A 19570-nucleotide genomic window follows, 5' to 3' on the forward strand; every position below is an offset into this window, starting at 1 on the left:
GTTTAATTTGGTGAAGAAACGAGAAAGTTATAACAATTTAAAGTTTGTCCAGTTTCCGGCGACCTCTGCCATTTTTGAGTCATTTTCCGGTCAAATAACGACTAGATAGCCATTGTCCAAGGTACCAATCTCTTTATCTCATAGAGAACTATGAGTTTTGTTTTTGAATCACTTGATTTCGTTAAGTATTGACAAAGTTATGGACGTTGAAAGGTTGCCCAGAAATTTTGGCGAATTTCCCTGTTTTCCGGCAGACAGCCATCTTTCAGGCCATTTTCTGGCCTTCTCCGGTGACCATTTGGACTCCAAGCAGATATAATATTCTCAATACATCTCTAGCTTCGATTTGGTATATTATGAGTCGAATGTGGTTGAGAAACAAGTGAGATATGGAGCTCTAAAGATTGCCCAGGTAATCTGCAAAATCTGCAGAATTTGGCGAAGTTCCATTAAGGTCCGACACTTGATTAGAATAGTAATCAACGATCTAACCGTTGGATCATCACCAAACTTTAATGCGCTATAGCACGTAATATTTGAGGACCATAGGAACTTACAGATCGAGAATCCAACTTATGGATCTTTCCGAATTAGACTTGTAAGTTTGTAAAATAACACTACAAGAAAAATGAGCTTTGGGTACAAAACAAAGGGCACAATTGAGAATTTTGTCTCGGTTTGACCACCAAAAAGCTTAATCAGTTCCCATTCCATAGAGGGCACCATCTATTGTGCCCAATGTTAAAAAAACAGACACAAAACAGTAATAGGCACAGAAATCGTGTCGAGTGGGGTCAGATGACAACTTTTTTACTGAAAATGGGCACAAAAAACATTTTGTGTCTATAAAAATTATTTGTTAGAGGCACTATATGTTCTCTCTCGTTTGTCTTTACCTCCTCTAGCACACCAATAATTAAAATTTATAAAATTGTGGTAAATAATGGTATGGAGCTGTTTATTACTGTACAATATTTTAGCCTCAAAATAAGTTAGCAATAATGTTGTTCAAATTCGTTTTTTTTTGCGAAAGCTGAACCTCAGATCTCTCACTTATAAGTAAAGAAGAATACCACTACACCGTAGTACTAAGTGGTGTGTTTTAGATTTACAAAGGATCATTTCCAGGTGCAATGAATGTTTGTTAGATTCATATCTTTTTGAACTGCTTTTTAGATTGTTATCTTCCTACATGTTTGTTTTTTATACTTGGTGATATGGTTTTTGGTTTTATAGTAAGTGTTTATTTTTATACTGTATTAAAAGTCCTACCTGCAGTGACACATAACCAACAATTGTGCCTTTAGGGTCGGTCTCTGTGCAAAAGTTAGTTGGTCTTCAGATAGAAAAATGAGTTAATAATTGTAGATTCCTTTTTATGACACTAATGATAGAAATTATGTCCACTAAATATTAATAAATAATAAATCACTCTACTTCTCATTGGGTCTTCAAATAGAGAATATATCTTAATAAATATAAATTCCTTTTTCTGACACAAATGTTAGAAATTGTGTCCAATAAATATTAATAAATAATAAATCACTCTATAGCAAAAGAATATGTTGGCACAATTATGGATTTGTGCCTTTATTCTAGTATAAAACATCCACACTCCCTTACTAATTTGTATATGGAAATTTAGAAGGTTGCTTCATACACTTGTGTTTCTTTTGAATTTGATCAAGTTCTACATCATTGAGAATGGCGGATAGGCGTCGTCGTGGAGTTAGAATTGGAACTGAATCTCCAGCATCACATTCTTCTATTGCTTCCAACATTACAACAGCAAATTCCACAACGAATCCTCCAGCTCAACATCCACGACAACCTGTTAATGTCGGGCGCATACATCGTTCTATTGATAATCAATACATTCTTACTACTGTTGCTGATGGTCACCTTGGCTACGCATTACCCTCCAATAACATATGCGTACGCGCACCTTAAGGACGTGTATTGCCAGCATGGGCAAACCCAGGTAGAACATAACAATACCCTGTCAATTTGGTTTCTGTTGAAACAACAACTGAAGAGTCTACTAGTTCTGTCGTTACTATTGAAGAACCACACACTTATCAAGCACAAATTCGTCCTAGAGGCCTGTCTCTCCCACAGATGAGCTCATGAAATATGCAGAATGTTACGTTGAGATTTTAAGCAGCGATGATGAGGACAATTAATATATTTTGTATTATGTTATATTTCACCGTTGTGTGAAAATATAATTATCTTATGCTATGCTAGACTCCTCTTGGGTCCTTTTATCAACTTATGTAGTATTACAATATAATAATGTTTTCTTTCTAATTGGCCCATGATATAGATACTCCCAGCATTGTATGTTTTTTGGTTTATAATTATGTTCCCCATCTGGTTCATACAGAAAAGAAAAAAGAAAAGAAAAACGAAAAGAAAAAAGAAAATAAAATAAAAGAACAACGCAAGCCTAACACACAAGCCTTTTATCATGCTAAACACAATTAACCTTTGATAGAACTTCAAAATTAAAACAAAATTGGACTATAACTAATAATGGCTTTGTGAAATCCCGTCCCTGGAATTTCACTATTAATTACATATCTCATTATTTAAATTTGTATTTCACGTATACGTTATTTTCATTAGTTAATTTTAATTCCGTTGATTTTTGGAATTAAATCAAATAACTATCGGGTTTGAATTTTCGTAATCAATCTTTAAAATTTGTTGACCGTTCGAGTTCACAATTGATGTTTTCAAATAGATCTCGAGACCACGAACGCGAGTCCGGATTATAACAGTATATTTACGGACATTTGAAGTCATTTCACTAAACTATAAATTTAAAGGAATATACCTTGTGGGAAAGAGGCCATTCAGGTCAAAGGGAAAGAAACAATAAGTTAAATGGTGGAGGACCAATCAGAATTTTTGGGGGGTTGGGGGGGGGTGTGGTTGAGCAACCAATCAAAAATCAGGAAGAAAAAAAAATTACTATGGGAATCGATGCTCAAGTTGTGCTTTGCCATATCCCGGAGACGGGGTATGATAAAAGTATGGATATTTAATGATGTCACATGTCGATTCGAGACATATGTTGGGATTGGGGAGTGACAAGCTTATAAAATTGGATTTATATAAGTTTCCCCTTCTCTAAATTGGACTTCTCCCTCTATTTTATGGTGCAAGTTTGAGTTTCCCACCACCAAATTCAAAAACTTGAGTTTCCACCAACGCATTACACAATTGTGCCCACTAACTCTTATAATAATAATTAAAATTCTACCCTAATTCTGTCTCGGGTCCCTTCTATCTCTTTCCTTTTACTTTCCTCTTCCGCTCTGCCTTCCTCAGATTCTTTCTCTCACCTTTGTCTCTCTCTCTCTCTCTCAAACCCCTGTCTCTCTACCATCTCCAAACAAATCGTGGAGGCTCTTGAGCTCCATCATCACCAAAATCCCCTAGCAGAAACCCTATGCACGCGATGGAGGAAGGTATGGGAAGATCGGGGTCTGGTAGGGAGGGATCAAGGGAGGGGGTGGGTCGGGTTTGGGAAGATCAGTGAATGTAGAGCTTGAATAAAAAATCGCGTTGGGATCCGAGTCCGATAGGGAGGGATCATGGGAGGGAGGTGCGTCGGGTTAGGAGGTGTTGGTGAGGGAAGAGCAGGTACGAGTCGAAAAGGGAGTGAGGAGTCGTGGTCCTCATCACTATTTCGTCACCGTCGTGGAAGCCTTCGAATTCGAAGTCAGCTGCACCTCCATTGCCACCTCAACAAGCTTCTGCTTTTGGGTTCGACCTCGATCCGCACCAAGCTCACAAAAGTTCGGTTCTGTCAGCCCAATATCGCTCTAAAGCACGCAACAAATGCGTCCATTATTCCGGTTGTACGAGAATATAGTTCTTTTGGTTCATCTTCTTCCCATTTTCTGGAAAAATGGTTCATGGGTTTTCAATGTTATTGCATATTCCATTCAAATTATGATTTGGGTGTCTCGGATTTTAAATTTTTGCATGGCTTCTGACTCCATATTGTTAGTTACTCGTAGGTTATGTCCAAGACTCTAAATTTTACATAGTCGAAGCGATTCTAAGGTGCGGAAACAATTCACTAATCTGTTTGGTTCTTAATTTTGTTTAGGTTGATTGTTTATAGCTCTGCATATCTGCTGTGTTTTTTTCTTCTATTACTTTTGTGTGTGGAATACATGAGGTTATGAGTTTTAATTTCATCTAATTATTTCTTAATCTTTGCTATGATTATGGGACGAGCTAGGCCCTAGTGAGTTTGGCATGTTTCTTCGGTAAAGAATTGCTGAACCTTAAACACAGCTTACTGCATATTAATTGGCATTGCATTTTGCATTGGCATAATAAAATTAAGAAAGCAACAAATTGATGTTTCAAATTTTGTTGATTGGATAGTAGGAAGAATAGCTCTCTGTTTCTAAGCTTGTGTAGTTGTCTAAGCACCATCCCATCTTCTTCTGTAGTTGCCTTTAACCTTTTTAGACACTCAAATCCATTTGCATATATCGAACACATAGTCACGACTGATTTGGATTGGAGTTCAAACACGATAAACATTGAAGGTTAATGAAATTCTAATCTAGAGTGCCATTGATGTCACTGGACTTAAATTTTGATTACGGTGTGGCCTGTTGTGACGTGTCAAAAGATCAATTAGTAGTTGTTAGTTGTAGCTCTATACATTTCATTTCTGGAATTTAATGAAAATTATTTGTGATTATTGCTTGGAATTATAGATAAGATTTCGAAAAGTTAATTCCTTTTATTGCTTCTTCTTGTTCGTCATTGCAGATGCTCATAAAAGATATAAGGTGATGGGTAGAATGTTAGTAATAAAAGGTTAGTTTGTTGATAGACTGCTTGAACTATTGAATAATGTTGCAACTCTCCCTGTTTCTTGATTTGACATGCACACGCAATCTGAAGATAGTTATAAGCTGTATATGTGTACGGGAATTATTAGGCTTTAGTTGACTTTCAGGTGACTATAATAATCTACACCATCACCATTAGGATTCTATTTGAGCTATAAAGTGACTATAGTAAAACTCCTACCCGTTTCTTGATTTAGCGTTCTTATGAAAGATTTTGACTATGTATGTTGAACACGAGGTTGTGAAGGTATAAAACCGGCTCCCTGCACTGAATAATTAGAAAGAAAAAAAACTCAGTGTATTTCAATTTTGTGACTCACGTGATTCCTCCCAAACTTGATTATCTGTATGCCCTGAATTTTCGTCTACCTTACTAATTGATTGTGACTTAGGAGTACAAATTTGTAGTAGATTTAGAAGTGGTAAATCGCAGTTTAGTAGAGGCATTTTTAGGTTCAAATATCAATGTTTGTTCCCCTAAACATCACACATTTTTCTCTTGTTTTCTAGTTTGCTCGACTTTGTCCGTTGGATCAGAAAGACATGGCCCTTGCCTTCATCCATTTGATGAAAATTTTGCTTCTGTTATTACAGAAGTTTTTTCAATTTATTATTTTTTTATGACTTGGTATTTGTATATAATGTTTCATTTTGGATTATACATATTTTTACAGGATTGATGGGAATATATTATGTTGTAGAGGTGTACTTTACCTTCGTGCTATTTCTCATCTTTGTAAGTGGTTTATGTACCATACATTAATAAGTTTGGTTTTTTATTTGCTTGAAATATATACAACATTATTAGAGGTCCTATTAAAGTTTTGCTCTTATTATATATAAAATAACAATTTTTTTTATTTTTTATAAAACTTGTTTGTACCATACTTAGGGCGTTCATATTTAGATCTCGTATAAATACTCGGAGGACTTAAACGTAACTATGTAATAAATGAAGGGGCAAATATATAAAAAGGGGAGGAGCCCTTAGTCTAAAAAAGGGCATCCTCACCCTCATAATAGGAGGGCCTCACATCCTTAAAGATGAGGCTCTCACTCTCACAATCCTCTCATAAACAGAGAAATACAATATTAGTGTGGACGTAGTCCAAACATTGGGGTGAACCACGATACATCTTGTGTTTTTTACTTTCTAGCAGATTCACGGTTGGATAAATGTTGTTCCAAGACCCCTCCGGTTTTGTGCATCAACATTTGACGCCGTTTGTGGGAATCGACATGAAAAGCTATGTCGGTTCTTTTTTATTTTTTCATCTCACCACCGTGAGACCTCACCACAGTCCACCATGAATCTGAACAACCCAAGAATCCAAAACCTCCCTCTTTGGCTTTTCCAAAAAACCTTCGCAGACTCTCTCTCTCTCTACCAACACCAAATCCAAAAAATAGGTTCAACCGAAAAGACTCAGATGATTCCAACCCATGCTTAAGATGAAGAAACAAACCTCTTCGCCATGCAGCTAGCCAACGCCCCCGCTCTCCCCATTTTTCTCAAGACAGCCCTCGAGCTCGACCTCATCGAGATCATGATGAAAGCCGGGCCTGGCGCTTTCTTTTCTCCGGCGGACTTAGCTTCGCAGCCGCCGACCAAGAACGCTGACGTCCTTATCATGCTGGACTGCATGTTACACCTCCTGGCCAGCTACTCCATCTTCACTTACTCCCTCCGCATGCTACCCAACGACAATGTCGAGCGGCTGTACGGCCTCGACCCTGTCTGCAAGTTCTTAACAAAGAACGAAGGATGGTGTTTCCATTGCTCTTCTCTGCCTCTTGAGTCAGGATAAGGTCCTTATGGACAGTTGATCTTTCGTCAACAATAAAACGACAATCCTCAAGATCTTCTGGGTGCCAAGGTGTACTGGCGGTCCCGGTTTTCTGGGTTGAGGAAGAACGGCTGGTACGCGTTCCGAGCCGGTGCTGACTACCTCGTCGAGGCATAGAATGATACAGGATGAAGTGAAGGATGTGAAGAAAATAGCTGCTAAGGCAGGAGTCAGGGGTGCCGATTCCAAATTCATAAACGCTATCACTGCGGAAATTTCAGCAGTTAGAGTAGAAAGAGAAAGAGAGAGGCGATATCTGAGGGACTCCCTCACCGTCAGCCACAAACGGCACAACATGCAAAGAAGATAAAAATTTGATCCAGCACCAGTGCCTACACACTGAAGTTCCGGCTTCTGAGCTTCTAAAACTGTCCTGATACTGCTGCAAGAGCATAACAGGCTTGTCTTTCCTGGCTCATTGTTCATTGGTTTAACTGAAACATACGTGAAACCTCACAAAATGGGGTCTTAAAGAATGGCGTCGAGTGGTCGCCGGATTGCGCCGGAGGTCGTGATGTGTGCCATGCCGCCCTCCTTTTGTCTCCAACGAGAGAGCTGGCTGGTCAGATTCATGAGAAAGCTAAGAAGTTTGGTTATCAGAGTGGGGTGAAGATTGTTGTTGCTTATGGTGGAGCTTCAATTTCTCAGCAGGAAAGGTGTCGTCTCCGACAACAATCCATCGGAGAAGATAAGCACTCCATCTTCTACAAATTATTTCTGTTTATTTAAATATCTTATTATTATTTTATATTATTTATTACATATTTGCTAGTGAAGATGCCTATTACATATTTTATATTATTTATGTTGGATGAGCACTCCATCTCCTACATGATTGCTAACACTTCACGTACAAATGATTTTTGTTTATTTAAATATCTTATTATTATTTAATATTATTTATTACATGATTGCTAACACTTCACGAAAGCTTTAACTATTGCTAATGGAGTAATAAAGTTGAAAGTGGAGCTTATCTCCACGGATTGAGTATCTTTACTTAAAGTGAATATATCCCAACTTTTGCTTTAAATCTTCCCCACAAACAGCATGATGATATCTTTACTTTACTTTTTTTATTTTATTTGCTGAAAGTGGAGGTGAGTTGGCAGTCGAAAATATACAGGTGAGTCTGCACGGTGTCTTTATATCACACACACTAGGAACATCATTACAGGCTACATACTAGCTGTTCACGCACTACTTAATTCTGTCATAATATCATTAGTCTTTGTATCTTATTAATGGTTTATCACATGACTATTTCCCATAACATGCGACAAGTCTGACCAAATTGGATATCAATAACTTGAATAAAAAAAAAATTATATATATATATATATATATATATATTATTCATCACTTAGTGACACATATTTAACCCAAGTACATGTGCAATATTTATTCATGGCCTAGAATATTGTGACTGCCTTTAAACTATGTCACTTATACAACATGTGATTTACAACACGATTGAATAATTATTTATTTATAGAAGGCACATAGTACAATATTTTGCCTTGACAAACTTTGTCAATTTGATTTATTCATTATACGGTCGTACTTATACTATAATTTATTGTCAGGAATTATTGAGCAACTAGATCCACTAATCAACATTGTTACTGATTAAAGAAGTCTACCAACTTATAGACTGATAAGCCACGTGCTCATGGTGATCTCTTATCTGACCGGACACCCACTTGCTTATCACCAACCAGGTGATCAAAAGTATGTCCAGTACTCCAAAATTATTTAGCAGCTTGCCGCTATTATCATCAACCAGGTGATCAAAAGTACGTCCAGCACTCCAAAAATTATTCGGCAGCCTGCCGCTATTATCACCAACTAGGTGATCAAAAGTACGTCCAGTACTCCAAAATTGTCAATCATACATAAACATTCATAAGCATCACTTATGTCAATCATACATAAACATTCATGACCATCATTCATGTTAACATTCATGAGCATTACTTATGTCAACATTCATGAGCATCACTCATGTCAACATCCATGAGCATCACTCATGTCAATTAACATAAACATTCATAAGCATCATTCATGTCAATCAGCTTCGAAAGCTTCATTTACAGAGCTTCAGCTTCGAGAGCTCCAGCTTTAAAAGCTTCATTTACAAAAGCTCCAGCTTCAAAGCTTCACTTTAAAAGCTTCACCTACAAAGCTTCAGTGCATGGTATACAAAGACCGCCTCCGAACAACTGCCACTTCAGCTCATACATGGATTGAATTTGAAGTCTCCAGCCAACAGCCTCTATTGACTGAAGACTTGGGGGACTACACTATGTACCATATATTAGGCTTCCACAACTGGGCCTCATGAAAATACTTGGGGGACTTAACCCATCACTTATGTATTAAGGAGCGAGCCCTTATTCTATAAAAATGACTCCCTCACTTTCATTAGAGAGCACCCATTATTCATGTACTGAGGAGCGAGCCCTTATTTTACAAAAGGGACTCCCTCAATTAAAGAGCACCCATTATTCATGTATTGAGGAGCGAACTTTTATTCTATAAAAGGGACTCCCTCAACATCAATAGAGAGCATTACCGCCTGCTGAGCAACCGCCTCGCCGTAAGCATCAACTCTAGCCCATCATTCATGTATTGAGGAGCGAGCCCTCATTCTATAAAAGGGACTCCCTCACCTTCAACGCCACAAACCGAGCCAACCAAGGCAACACAAGCCACAAACCGAGCAGCCTCGCAACATGTGCTACTTCTAGTTGAGCATCATTTCAGATTGAGCACCGCCTCATATCGAGTATTAGTTCAAGACGACATCTAGTTACTTCGGCTCACACATGAACTGAATTTCAAGTCTCTAGCCAAAATACTCTCTTGATTGAAGACTTGGGGGACTACTATTTGTACCATACTTAGGGCCTTCATATTTAGATCTCGTATAAGTACTCGGGGGACTCAAATCTAATTATGTAATAAATGAAGGGGCAAATATGTAAAAAGGGGAGGAGCCCTTAGTTTATAAAAGGGTCTTCTCATCCTCATAATGGGGGGGCCTCACATCCCCAAAGAGGAGGCTCTCACTCTCACAATCCTTTCACAAACAGAGAAATACAATATCAGTGTGGATGTAGCCCAAACATTGAGGTGAACCATGATACATCTTTTGTTCTTTACTTTCTAGCAGATTTACGGTCGGATTGATGTTGTTCCAAGACCCCTCCAGTTTTGTGCATCAACGAAACTTATATTTACTAAATTTCTTTCTTTTCTAGGAAGAGGATGAACTTCCTTCTACAATTATGGTTCACAGTGTCGATATGAATTTGCTTCCTTGTCTTGTTAAGGTACATTGGACATTTAGTTTTACCAATAGTAAAATGTTCTCTTTTTTGTCGAAGAAAATGAAACTCTTATTGTTATCAAATATGTGTAAAGCTAATGAATTCTCAAGGTTGATTAGATGTTTGGGTAGTTAAACATCACTAGAAATATGTGATCCTTTCCCTTTTTTATTTTTCCTTTGGTTTGGATTTCAGGAAGGTGATTGCATAATCCACCGAGTTGGGAAAAAGGGTAAAATCAGTTATGGGTGGCTATATGTAGGAATGCATGGATACATTGATAGGAAAATCTCATTATTTTGTTGGTCTTTTATCTTGAACACTTGTAAACATGTTCTTTATGAGGAATATTTCTGTAGTTTCATTATAGACATTCCGTTCCTACTATTGGATTGCTTTTTACAGCCGAGACTACCATCTTGGATTTTATGAAAATTTTAAATTTTTGGTTTTATTTCAAAATTTTACATTTCTATTTTTTTTTAAATAGAACCTACTGGGCACAATAACAAAAATAGTGCAAACATGGATGGAGAAGGTCATCTGACAAGTTTGTTAGAACATAGACCAAAAAAGGCCTTTATTTGTGTCTGCCTCTTTGAGCACCAAACAGTCTATTGTGCCCTTTTAGCAATGGTGACGCCCATAGAGGGCACATATATAAACTTAGTTGCTGCACTGTTGCTATTGGTCTATGAGCACAAATGTTGGTGCTTTTTGGCCTCAAAGGGCACATATAATTTATTGTGTGTAGTGCTCATTTTTTTTGTAGTATAAAACGTTGACCGCTATTTGAATTTGCAATTGGCAGAGATCCAACCGTTGGATCGTAATGAAATTTTAGTATGTTATTCTAAAAGCATAATGTGGATCTTTGAAAGTTACGGATCATAAATCAAAGAGCGGATCTTCCGGATCGAGTTACGTAGGATTGTGGACCCTACCGTCGACCATTGACCGACGGTTGACTTTTGGTCAATGGGTTACAAATCATTCTAGAATGTCCTTGGGGGATATGTTTTATGTAAGTTGCGTGTTTTATCGATAAGAATTATGAGATGTGGTTTGATAATTGCTCTAGGTGCCGATCGTTCATGACGCCTTGATGTTTGTGCTATGGAGTTGTAGCACGGACTCCAGGTGAGTAGGCTTTTGATTTTCTTTATATACGTATACATGTTTTCCATTTTCCCAGAAATTGTTTTAAATGAATTTACATTTTTAAAAGCCATGTCAATTGCATTGCATTTAGTATATGCATTGGTATAGATATGCATATTATTGCATGACGCTGCGGATGCCCAGGTAAGCTTCAGGTGAGTGCATATTGATGATAGTGATTGTAGTGTGTATGGTTATGTTTAGATGCATCTAGTGCTCATTATCTTGCACCCCGATGTTAGTGCTATGCTCGAGGCCAGGATCTAGCCTTCACGTGATCGTTCACCTCCCGCACCACACGCTCACCTTGGATCCAAGGCAGGTGCCAGCTTGTCGTACAGACCATATTAGGTGGCTCCAACTCGTAGGTGACTTGCGATACTTCGCAAAGCCTTCACGTGATCGTAGCACTTAAGCGTATCTATTTACACCCAGCCTGTCGTACATACCACATTAAATAGTTCCGACTCGTGTGCAGGAGTTGCTAGATGAGCTATAGGTTCAGCCGTACAGGTCACGTTAGGTGACTCCGGCTGACATATCATTTTATATTCATAGCACATGGCTTATTTATTACTGAGATACTTGACATGGTAGATACTTTGGTTTTCATTGCTCTTAAGCCCGATTTCTATATACGTATGTATTATTAATTTCTGGGAAATTATACGGGTTTTACAGTGAGGGGTTATTATTTTTTTGGGAAAAAGAAATGGTTTCAAAAAGCTTTGTTTTTGCCCACTCATGTTTTCTGTTTTTTTTTTTTCGCCCCATCAGGTTTTAGCTACTGAAAGTTCATATCGATGAGGATTCTTGGCGAATCACAATATAGGTGGCTATCTCTGAGGGTATGATCCTTAACCACACTACTGTACTTTACTTATGCTCTGACGTCGCGTGTGAAATGGGTTCATTCCCGTTCACAACGCACTCTTGTCTTTAAGCACTTTTAGGTTTAAATTTATTCACATTTTCCACTTCACCATACTTTATGACTTCGTCACATTCCAAGTGTCGACCAGCACAGCTCGATTCGGAGTCCTAGTAGACATTCCGGATCGGGGTGTGTCAATAGTTTCCAAAAAAAAAAAGACCGAAAATTATAAATAGAATGGTTATCAAATAACGCAAAGGAAGGTTTTGCAATTTTGTAATGGTAGACCCTTGTATTTGTTTTCCATGGTTTTACTTAAAAAGTAAATTACAAAGGTAGCAAATATACTTGTAAATATATTTAGAATATGCTTTCAAAATATAAGTGGTTGATAAAACACATTTGCACTCTCAACCTTTTGTAGATGCTAGAGTGGACATATTGATTCCTTAATTTTGATGTAGACGGCTAGCAAAATAGCTATTACTTGAGCATGAAGGAAACCACTTGTTAATTTCAGCTAAAATCATCTTTACATTCAAATAAGAGAAATGAACATGAGACTTTCTTAAAATTAGGACTTTTCATGGACTCTATGTAATCTTAATTATGTTATTTTACACAGTGTTTTATAATATTGGCACGGAAATTTACGTTAAACTGTGAGATGCAAAAGAGTTTATAGATAATCTCAATTTGAGAGAGTCTCCTTACCACTTCTTTTCAAATAAATATTATTCACTTTCTATGGATTGGCATATTCAACCCACATTGCTTGCGGCCAAAGAAAACTCACATTTCCCACCAAGTTACCCAAATGGTTGCTGCAGCTTGTGTCAGGTAAGTAATAATTGCACCCTCCTAAGCGTTATATACTACAAAATCAAAGAAAATAAAAATTGGATTTCCCCAATCTGCATAAATGTAAAGATTATTGTTTCCTGGCTATCAAGTAAAATGAAGAAGCGTATTCAAAAAGTGCCAAGGGGTGTTGCAGACCAGCTGGATACAAGTGGAAAATATGACAAGTCATAAGTGGAAAGAAAGAAAATCAAGGGATCCCTTTTGGCTATTGTAATCAACAATTCTTCTCACAACATCGACTACAATTAGGATTCTCTATAGATTTTAACAGATATGAAGTTAGAAAACTGTGGAAAACAAATACATACAGATAATGCTAGAGAGATCAAATTGTCAAACCAAATTTGCAAACCAAATGATGTATCACCAATATGAAATAAGCATATTAATCAACACTTAAGTAATTATCTAATTATCAACATCTACATCATTTGGTTTACAAAATTTGGTATAAAAATTTGATCTCCTTAGTATTACCTAATACGATATTGATGACACTAATGTTCAAGTTCGGTCAAGAGAGCCACTTGTAATGCTCAAAGAAGGCCATGTCTGAGGCATGCACCTTCCTGCCTGCACAACTGAAGAATAACACTCAACATGTTCATGTCACTCGTATATATGCTACATATATACATATGTGTGTTTTATATTGTCCTTTATAAACCAATCAACCTCAAACTTTTGAAGTCCTAGAGGGGTGAAGACTATTTTTAATTACAATTTTAGTGACCAAATTGAAAGGCCCTTGTAGTTATTTATGAATGTGGTATGAATGTGTCAGTTAATGTAATTAAACATAGAAATGAGAAATTATGCCTCAGCTAGCTACATGGATCCTAATTAACATGTACCATCACTTCACAATCACATGCCGATATCAAAGTTTGCGAGAGAAAGAAAAAGAAATCGATAGAGGAGAAAATACATCAATCTTTTCATAGACTTGCAAGTTGCAAGGAGCCATCAAGGATTAAATTCCCTCAATTCTTAAGAATTGTGAATCAAACACAATAACTTACTTGAACTGGTATGCATGTGAATTTTCACATATTAATTCAAGAAAATTGAAAAAAAAGACTCGGTTAATATCCATGATTTTGTTTTAACACAACCAACCAAAAATCGGCTTCCATTAGTCTCAAAGTATGTTAACAAGATACATATATTTGAACAAGATGGTTATTGTACTCAATTCTCAAGTCATATTAAATACGTCAATTGAATATCGGTGGTGAATATGCGAATTAGAAATTCAAACATAATCCACAAGAAGTCCACATATACCGCAACAAAATGGTGTGGTACAACAAAAGAGCATACATATTCTAAAGATCGTCAGAGTTTTGATAATTGAAATCCATGGCCCTAAACATTAATCTTAGGGTGATGCAATCGTGACTGCCGTTTACCGCCTCAACCGCATGCCTTATGGGGTTTCAAATTTACACTCGCAAATTCAGGCCCTTTCCACTTATGGTCCATATAACCATATGTCCTAATGCTCTCAGATTTTTGCGCATGTAGATTTTGTTCACCTTAACAAAAATCAACCTAATATGCTTGACCTGTAGGTAGTGCGTTGTATCTTTATCGAGTATATATGCTACTGATCAAAAGGGGATACTAATGTTATCATCCACCAACTAAACAGCACGATACTATCTGACACTTCCAAGCTCGATTAGGAAATTTGTTTAGTTGGATCATAATCATCAAGCTATAGCCAATATAAAGAACATTGTTGGCTTTATGTGAAAAAGTTGAGTTTAGAGGAGAAAAGTCAAATTTTCTATTCAGAAGAGTTCAACTCGTACTATTGTCTTGTGATATTCCTCTTGAATGAAAAGTCTTGCGTTTAACTCTAGTGAATGAGGGGCCACTTAGCACTATAGTCTAGTAGTATTCCTCTTCACTGGTAAGTGAGGGGTTTTAAGTTCGATTATTGCCAAATGCGAATTTGAACCACATCATTATGGCTATTCTATTATGAGGTTTTGCCAACTCCCCAACCCTGTTAATTATCTTTTGTTAAAAAAAAAAAAAAAACTCTCGTGAATGATGTGTTTGATACTAAATTATTATAGTTGACCTATTTTGTACTTAGCTCAAACTATTAGCGTAAAATATTATTACATTAATTAAGAAAAACAGAAAGAAAGAAACAAGTAAAATAGTTTTTTTTTTAACTTAAAATTTGAAAACTGAGGGAGAAATGGTAATAAATTAAACTTGTCACACGCTTCTTAACTGTGTCACTTTTGTTGCAGAATGGGAGGAGGCCAATGCGACTATCTAGCTACACTATCACTAAAGTAGTGGTATGGGGTACCTCCGCCTCATCAGAATTACTAGGGCTCCACAAATGTCCGCAGTTGGAAACTATAGCTTGCAAGTCCATAGCGCTGAGAACAAAACCTTGTACCTTTGTGTGACATTTCACATTTTCCGTCGAGAAAGGAAGGTCGACAAAGGAGAGGCTGCTACTGTGGGATGTTGCCCAACTCAGCAGTTCTTCGGCTCCATAAATATCACCTTTCTGAAGGAATTGCTTCATCTTTCCGATCTGCTGACTTCTATCAGTAGTCGAGTAAACCCACACAGTGCCTTCTGCAACGAAGAGAATGCTATCAAATGGTTCTCCCATCCGACGGATGATTGTATTCTGAGGGTAGACCACTGGCTTGAGATAGTCACATATCATTTTCAGAACTTTATCATCCATATTTTTAAGCCTTGGTATCTGCATAGTAGCGCTTACAATATTACTAAACTGATCAATAATATGTGTGTGCGTGCGCGTGTGTGTGAACTAAGAAGGCAATGCATGAGGTGCCAAGGGACAATCGTTTGAATGATCATATCATACAAAAGTTCATTTTTCTTGATTAGACGTCACCTTCTTTTAATTTTATTTGGTTTGATTTCCCTCTTAAGAAAGATTCCCTGCCTATATATATGTGTGTGTGTAGAGAGAAAGAGGAGAGACGAGTTTGAGTTTTATTGAGGAACATACTGCCATCATTCGGTTCATGAAGAGAAAACGCTTTAGAGTTCGCCTGGTACGCCATGGAAGAAGAGAGAATAGATTCTCGACGTCTGCATCTTTGTCTAGTTCAATTGCTTGTTTTATGTTTTTTATGACTTCTTTCTCCAAATGTTGAGGGAGATTATTTTTGAAGGCCCACAATCTTAGACCTTCCTCTATGATCTTCAGCTTCGGTTCTTGCACTTTCTTTTCCTCCTCCCACAGTAGACAATTCTATTTTCACAATAAAAAGGACATACATAATTTGGGTCAGTAAAACCCTAATAAACCCTAACTATGCATCCCTCAGCGGGAAAAACAATTCACATAGGGAAATCGATCGAAAACCAACCTGTACGTTTCCAATAAGATAAGAAATTAGTAGCAACCCAATAGTGGAAATCAGAATTGCAAAGAGGCTCTCCCAAACGTACGAACTTGTTTGCAGACTGGTGCCAAAATTACTGCCAATCGGAAAAAAAACCAGGGTCACTCAAGACATCAATACTATATTGAATACTTTGGAACATCATAAAATTTTCATTAGCTCAAAAAGCAAACCTTAGATTTAGGAGACCCCACCACCAAGAGTAAAAGAGCTTTGTCAAAAAATTTATTGGTCCGGTGTTACCAGACTCAATTCCGTTGGAAAACATTCCAAAATCAAATACCGTAGAATTTATGGGACTTGTGGGACAGAATTCAGTAAGCAATGTTGTGACATTGGTTGGAACATTGTCATCGCAATAGAAACTTAGTTTACATCCTGCAGTATTTCTGCATGCCTGGTGCCAACAATCTGTTTCTCGTTGAATGGAGAAAAGGTACCAAAATGCTCCAAGCATCTAAAAAAATCACCAACAAACTATATGGTTAATCAATAAAAAGTGTACCACACCGAAGGAGAAAAGTAACAAAAATAGATCATCAAGAAAAAGGAAAGTATAAAGCTTAGAAGAAAAAAAATTAGTTAGGTAAATTGATATCGAATTCTCCAATTGTCAAAAGAGAGTAAATAGTGGGGTGGTACGAAATATTTTTTATGATATTTATCCTTAGGGCTAAGAATTTGAAATAAGCTATAAATAATAGATCATTGATAATAATTCGTTGTCACAGAGTCTATACAAATCAGATCTGAAATTTCTCAATTGTAGTGCTGACAAATGTTTGAACTCTAGTCCAAGCTAAACCATTCATAAAACTAACATGTGACAACGGTAACATGAAGCTTATGACATCGAGATTAATTGTTAAACTATCTGGTTGGTGCTCTTATCAAGCTTATGACATCAAGCTTATGACAGCAATCTTATGACATGTGACATATGCAGCAAGCTTATGAGATTGTTGGACCATTCATAAGATAACATGTGATATCTGACAGCAAGCAAGGGGGTTCTGATAATTTAATAGTAAAGATCCTAAATTGACACTCAGTATTACCGTCTGGTTGTATTTCTCTTCGCTTAAAGTGAAAAGTTTTAGGTTCTAATCTCATGGATAACGAATTCGATACCAAATTAGGTTGGTCATTATATAGCTTAACCGAACTCCGCCTATCCTTAATGTAAAAATATCGATGTACTAAAAAAAAAGAGTAAAGAATAGCTTAACCGAACTCCGCCTACCTTTAATGTAAAAATATCGATGTACTAAAAAAACAAATAAATAAAGACCCCAAATTACTAGGTCAACACTTTTCATTTAAAATTTAACAAAGCATCAATAACTAGAATAAAAGCTATTAAAAAATGAGGAAAGCAGAAGCGGTATGGATGAAACTTACATGACTGGCAAGGATGTACAGAAAAAAATAGAAAGCACCTTTAATCCACACCGAAGTGTTTTTCCTAAATTTCCTATCCACCAGGTAAATTCCATATAACATTGGCAAATATTGGACGAGAAGAAAGACATTCACAATCTTTATCTTATCCAAATATCTAGAGCCACCCATTTTGAAATAAACAGCTCCCATTAACACCTGGAAAAAAAATAAATAATGAGTTAGATTTCACCTTCTAACTTACAAAATTGACAAACTTACTGACATAAAAATCTTACTTGTGGGATTGGAAGAACAGCGAGAACGTCAATTATGATGGAAGGCCACGACAACTTCTCAAATATTTTATGAAGACTTTCAAATAAATCGAAACACTTCGCCTTCCAAGTAATTGTTTGTTCGTTGAGATGAGACTGGTGGTCTGGTGACGCTGATTTAATAGCTTGACGAATTTGAAATGTAATATGCAGTATGTAAGTGATATCTATGAGTGATCGGAAAAGAAGAGCTACAATCCTCAACTTCTTGTCCACTCCGAGGCACTTACTTTCGCCATCGATGATAGGAATGTACAAAAACAAGGGATCTATTGAGATTGCAACCATGCATGCAACTACAAATATCCTATTCATCCATGGAATATTTTCTTCATGTTTTATCTCCTCCGTGAGAGTAGAATTCACGGTTCGTCGAAAGCTGATATACAAAAGGCAAAAATCAAAGTCATTGGAGTTAAAATAGTGAGGATGAGCGTATAATACTAAGTAAGAGTATGTGAAGTGCAGAGTTCGAAACCCTTCAATGTAACGAAAAAAAAGGAAAACTTAATAATTCGTGGAGAGGATTATACTAATTCTCAAATGAACATCACCAACCAGAATAAAAACATTCTTGGAGAGGATCAAGTTTCACGAAGAAGAGACACCGCAAGAAAAGAAAAAGTAAATTCAGAGAATCTAACCTCAGTTTAATGTCGCGATCTTCCAGATCCTCATTACTAATATTCATTTTTTATGTTTCTAGTACTCTGTTTGAACCAATCAACACCCAGATAATGAAACGAAAAGAAGAAACAAAAACAAGCAACAAACTAGAACTCGTAAGGCAGAATTGATTGGAGAAGTAGGGTACTCTAACTTTTAAACAAAAATTGGGATTCTTAGCCAGCTGCTAGAAACCAATATGGAAAAGAGCGTTGCACGGATTCAATTAATTTTATAACTTGTATTGCTCACAGGTAATTAGGAATTAAAAACAAAGACTTAGTAGAGTTGACAAACTTCTTCTTGTCCATAATTAGTCTTTTCTTAATGTTTCTCCTTCCTTAAATGATTCTTGACAACCATAGACCTCTCCATGTATATAGTCAGTCTTTTCTTAATGTTTTATAATCCCTTAAATAATTCTTAACAACCATGGAATTGTCCATAATCTTTTCTTAATGTTTTCTCCTTCGTTAAATGATTCTTAATAACGACAAACTTGTCCACGTGCTTGCAGCCGTGAATCGTTCCGAGGATGATTGTTCATTATTGGGACCGATAATTAACGACATCAAAGGAGTTTTACGAAGCATGGAAGGAAGATCGTTGAACTTTGTGCATCGGGAAGTAAACAATGTAGCACACAGGCTAGCTCGTGCTGGTTTGGGTGTTTCTAGTGAAGATAGATGGGTTGAATCTCCCCTAGTTTTTATTTTAGATTCTTTGTTAGAAGACAATCAAGTGTAACCGTTTACGTTACGATGAGGATAGCTATTTGTGCGGAACACTCTTTTTCCCTTAGACCG

The 19570-nt window shown here is 36.8% G+C and overlaps 1 protein-coding gene and 1 long non-coding RNA gene across 2 annotated transcripts; one reads left to right on the forward strand and one right to left on the reverse strand.

The window, feature by feature from the left end:
- The first annotated feature begins 9996 nt into the window (after positions 1-9996).
- LOC126627727 (uncharacterized) lies at positions 9997-10470 on the forward strand. The gene is made up of 2 exons (XR_007625119.1): positions 9997-10068; positions 10261-10470. It is a non-coding gene; the product is annotated as an uncharacterized LOC126627727 (long non-coding RNA).
- A 4793-nt stretch (positions 10471-15263) lies between these two features.
- Positions 15264-18869, reverse strand: LOC126630158 (cyclic nucleotide-gated ion channel 1-like). The gene is made up of 7 exons (XM_050300286.1): positions 18743-18869; positions 18060-18477; positions 17782-17979; positions 16554-16837; positions 16345-16456; positions 15981-16226; positions 15264-15707 (listed from the first exon to the last, which is right to left on the reverse strand). Exons 1-7 carry the CDS (start codon positions 18787-18789, stop codon positions 15264-15266), a joined length of 1749 nt encoding a protein of 582 aa, XP_050156243.1. The 5' UTR covers positions 18790-18869.
- Positions 18870-19570: the final 701 nt, after the last annotated feature.

This window comes from Malus sylvestris, chromosome 7 (assembly GCF_916048215.2).
Source record: "Malus sylvestris chromosome 7, drMalSylv7.2, whole genome shotgun sequence".
Classification (NCBI taxonomy): domain Eukaryota; kingdom Viridiplantae; phylum Streptophyta; class Magnoliopsida; order Rosales; family Rosaceae; genus Malus; species Malus sylvestris.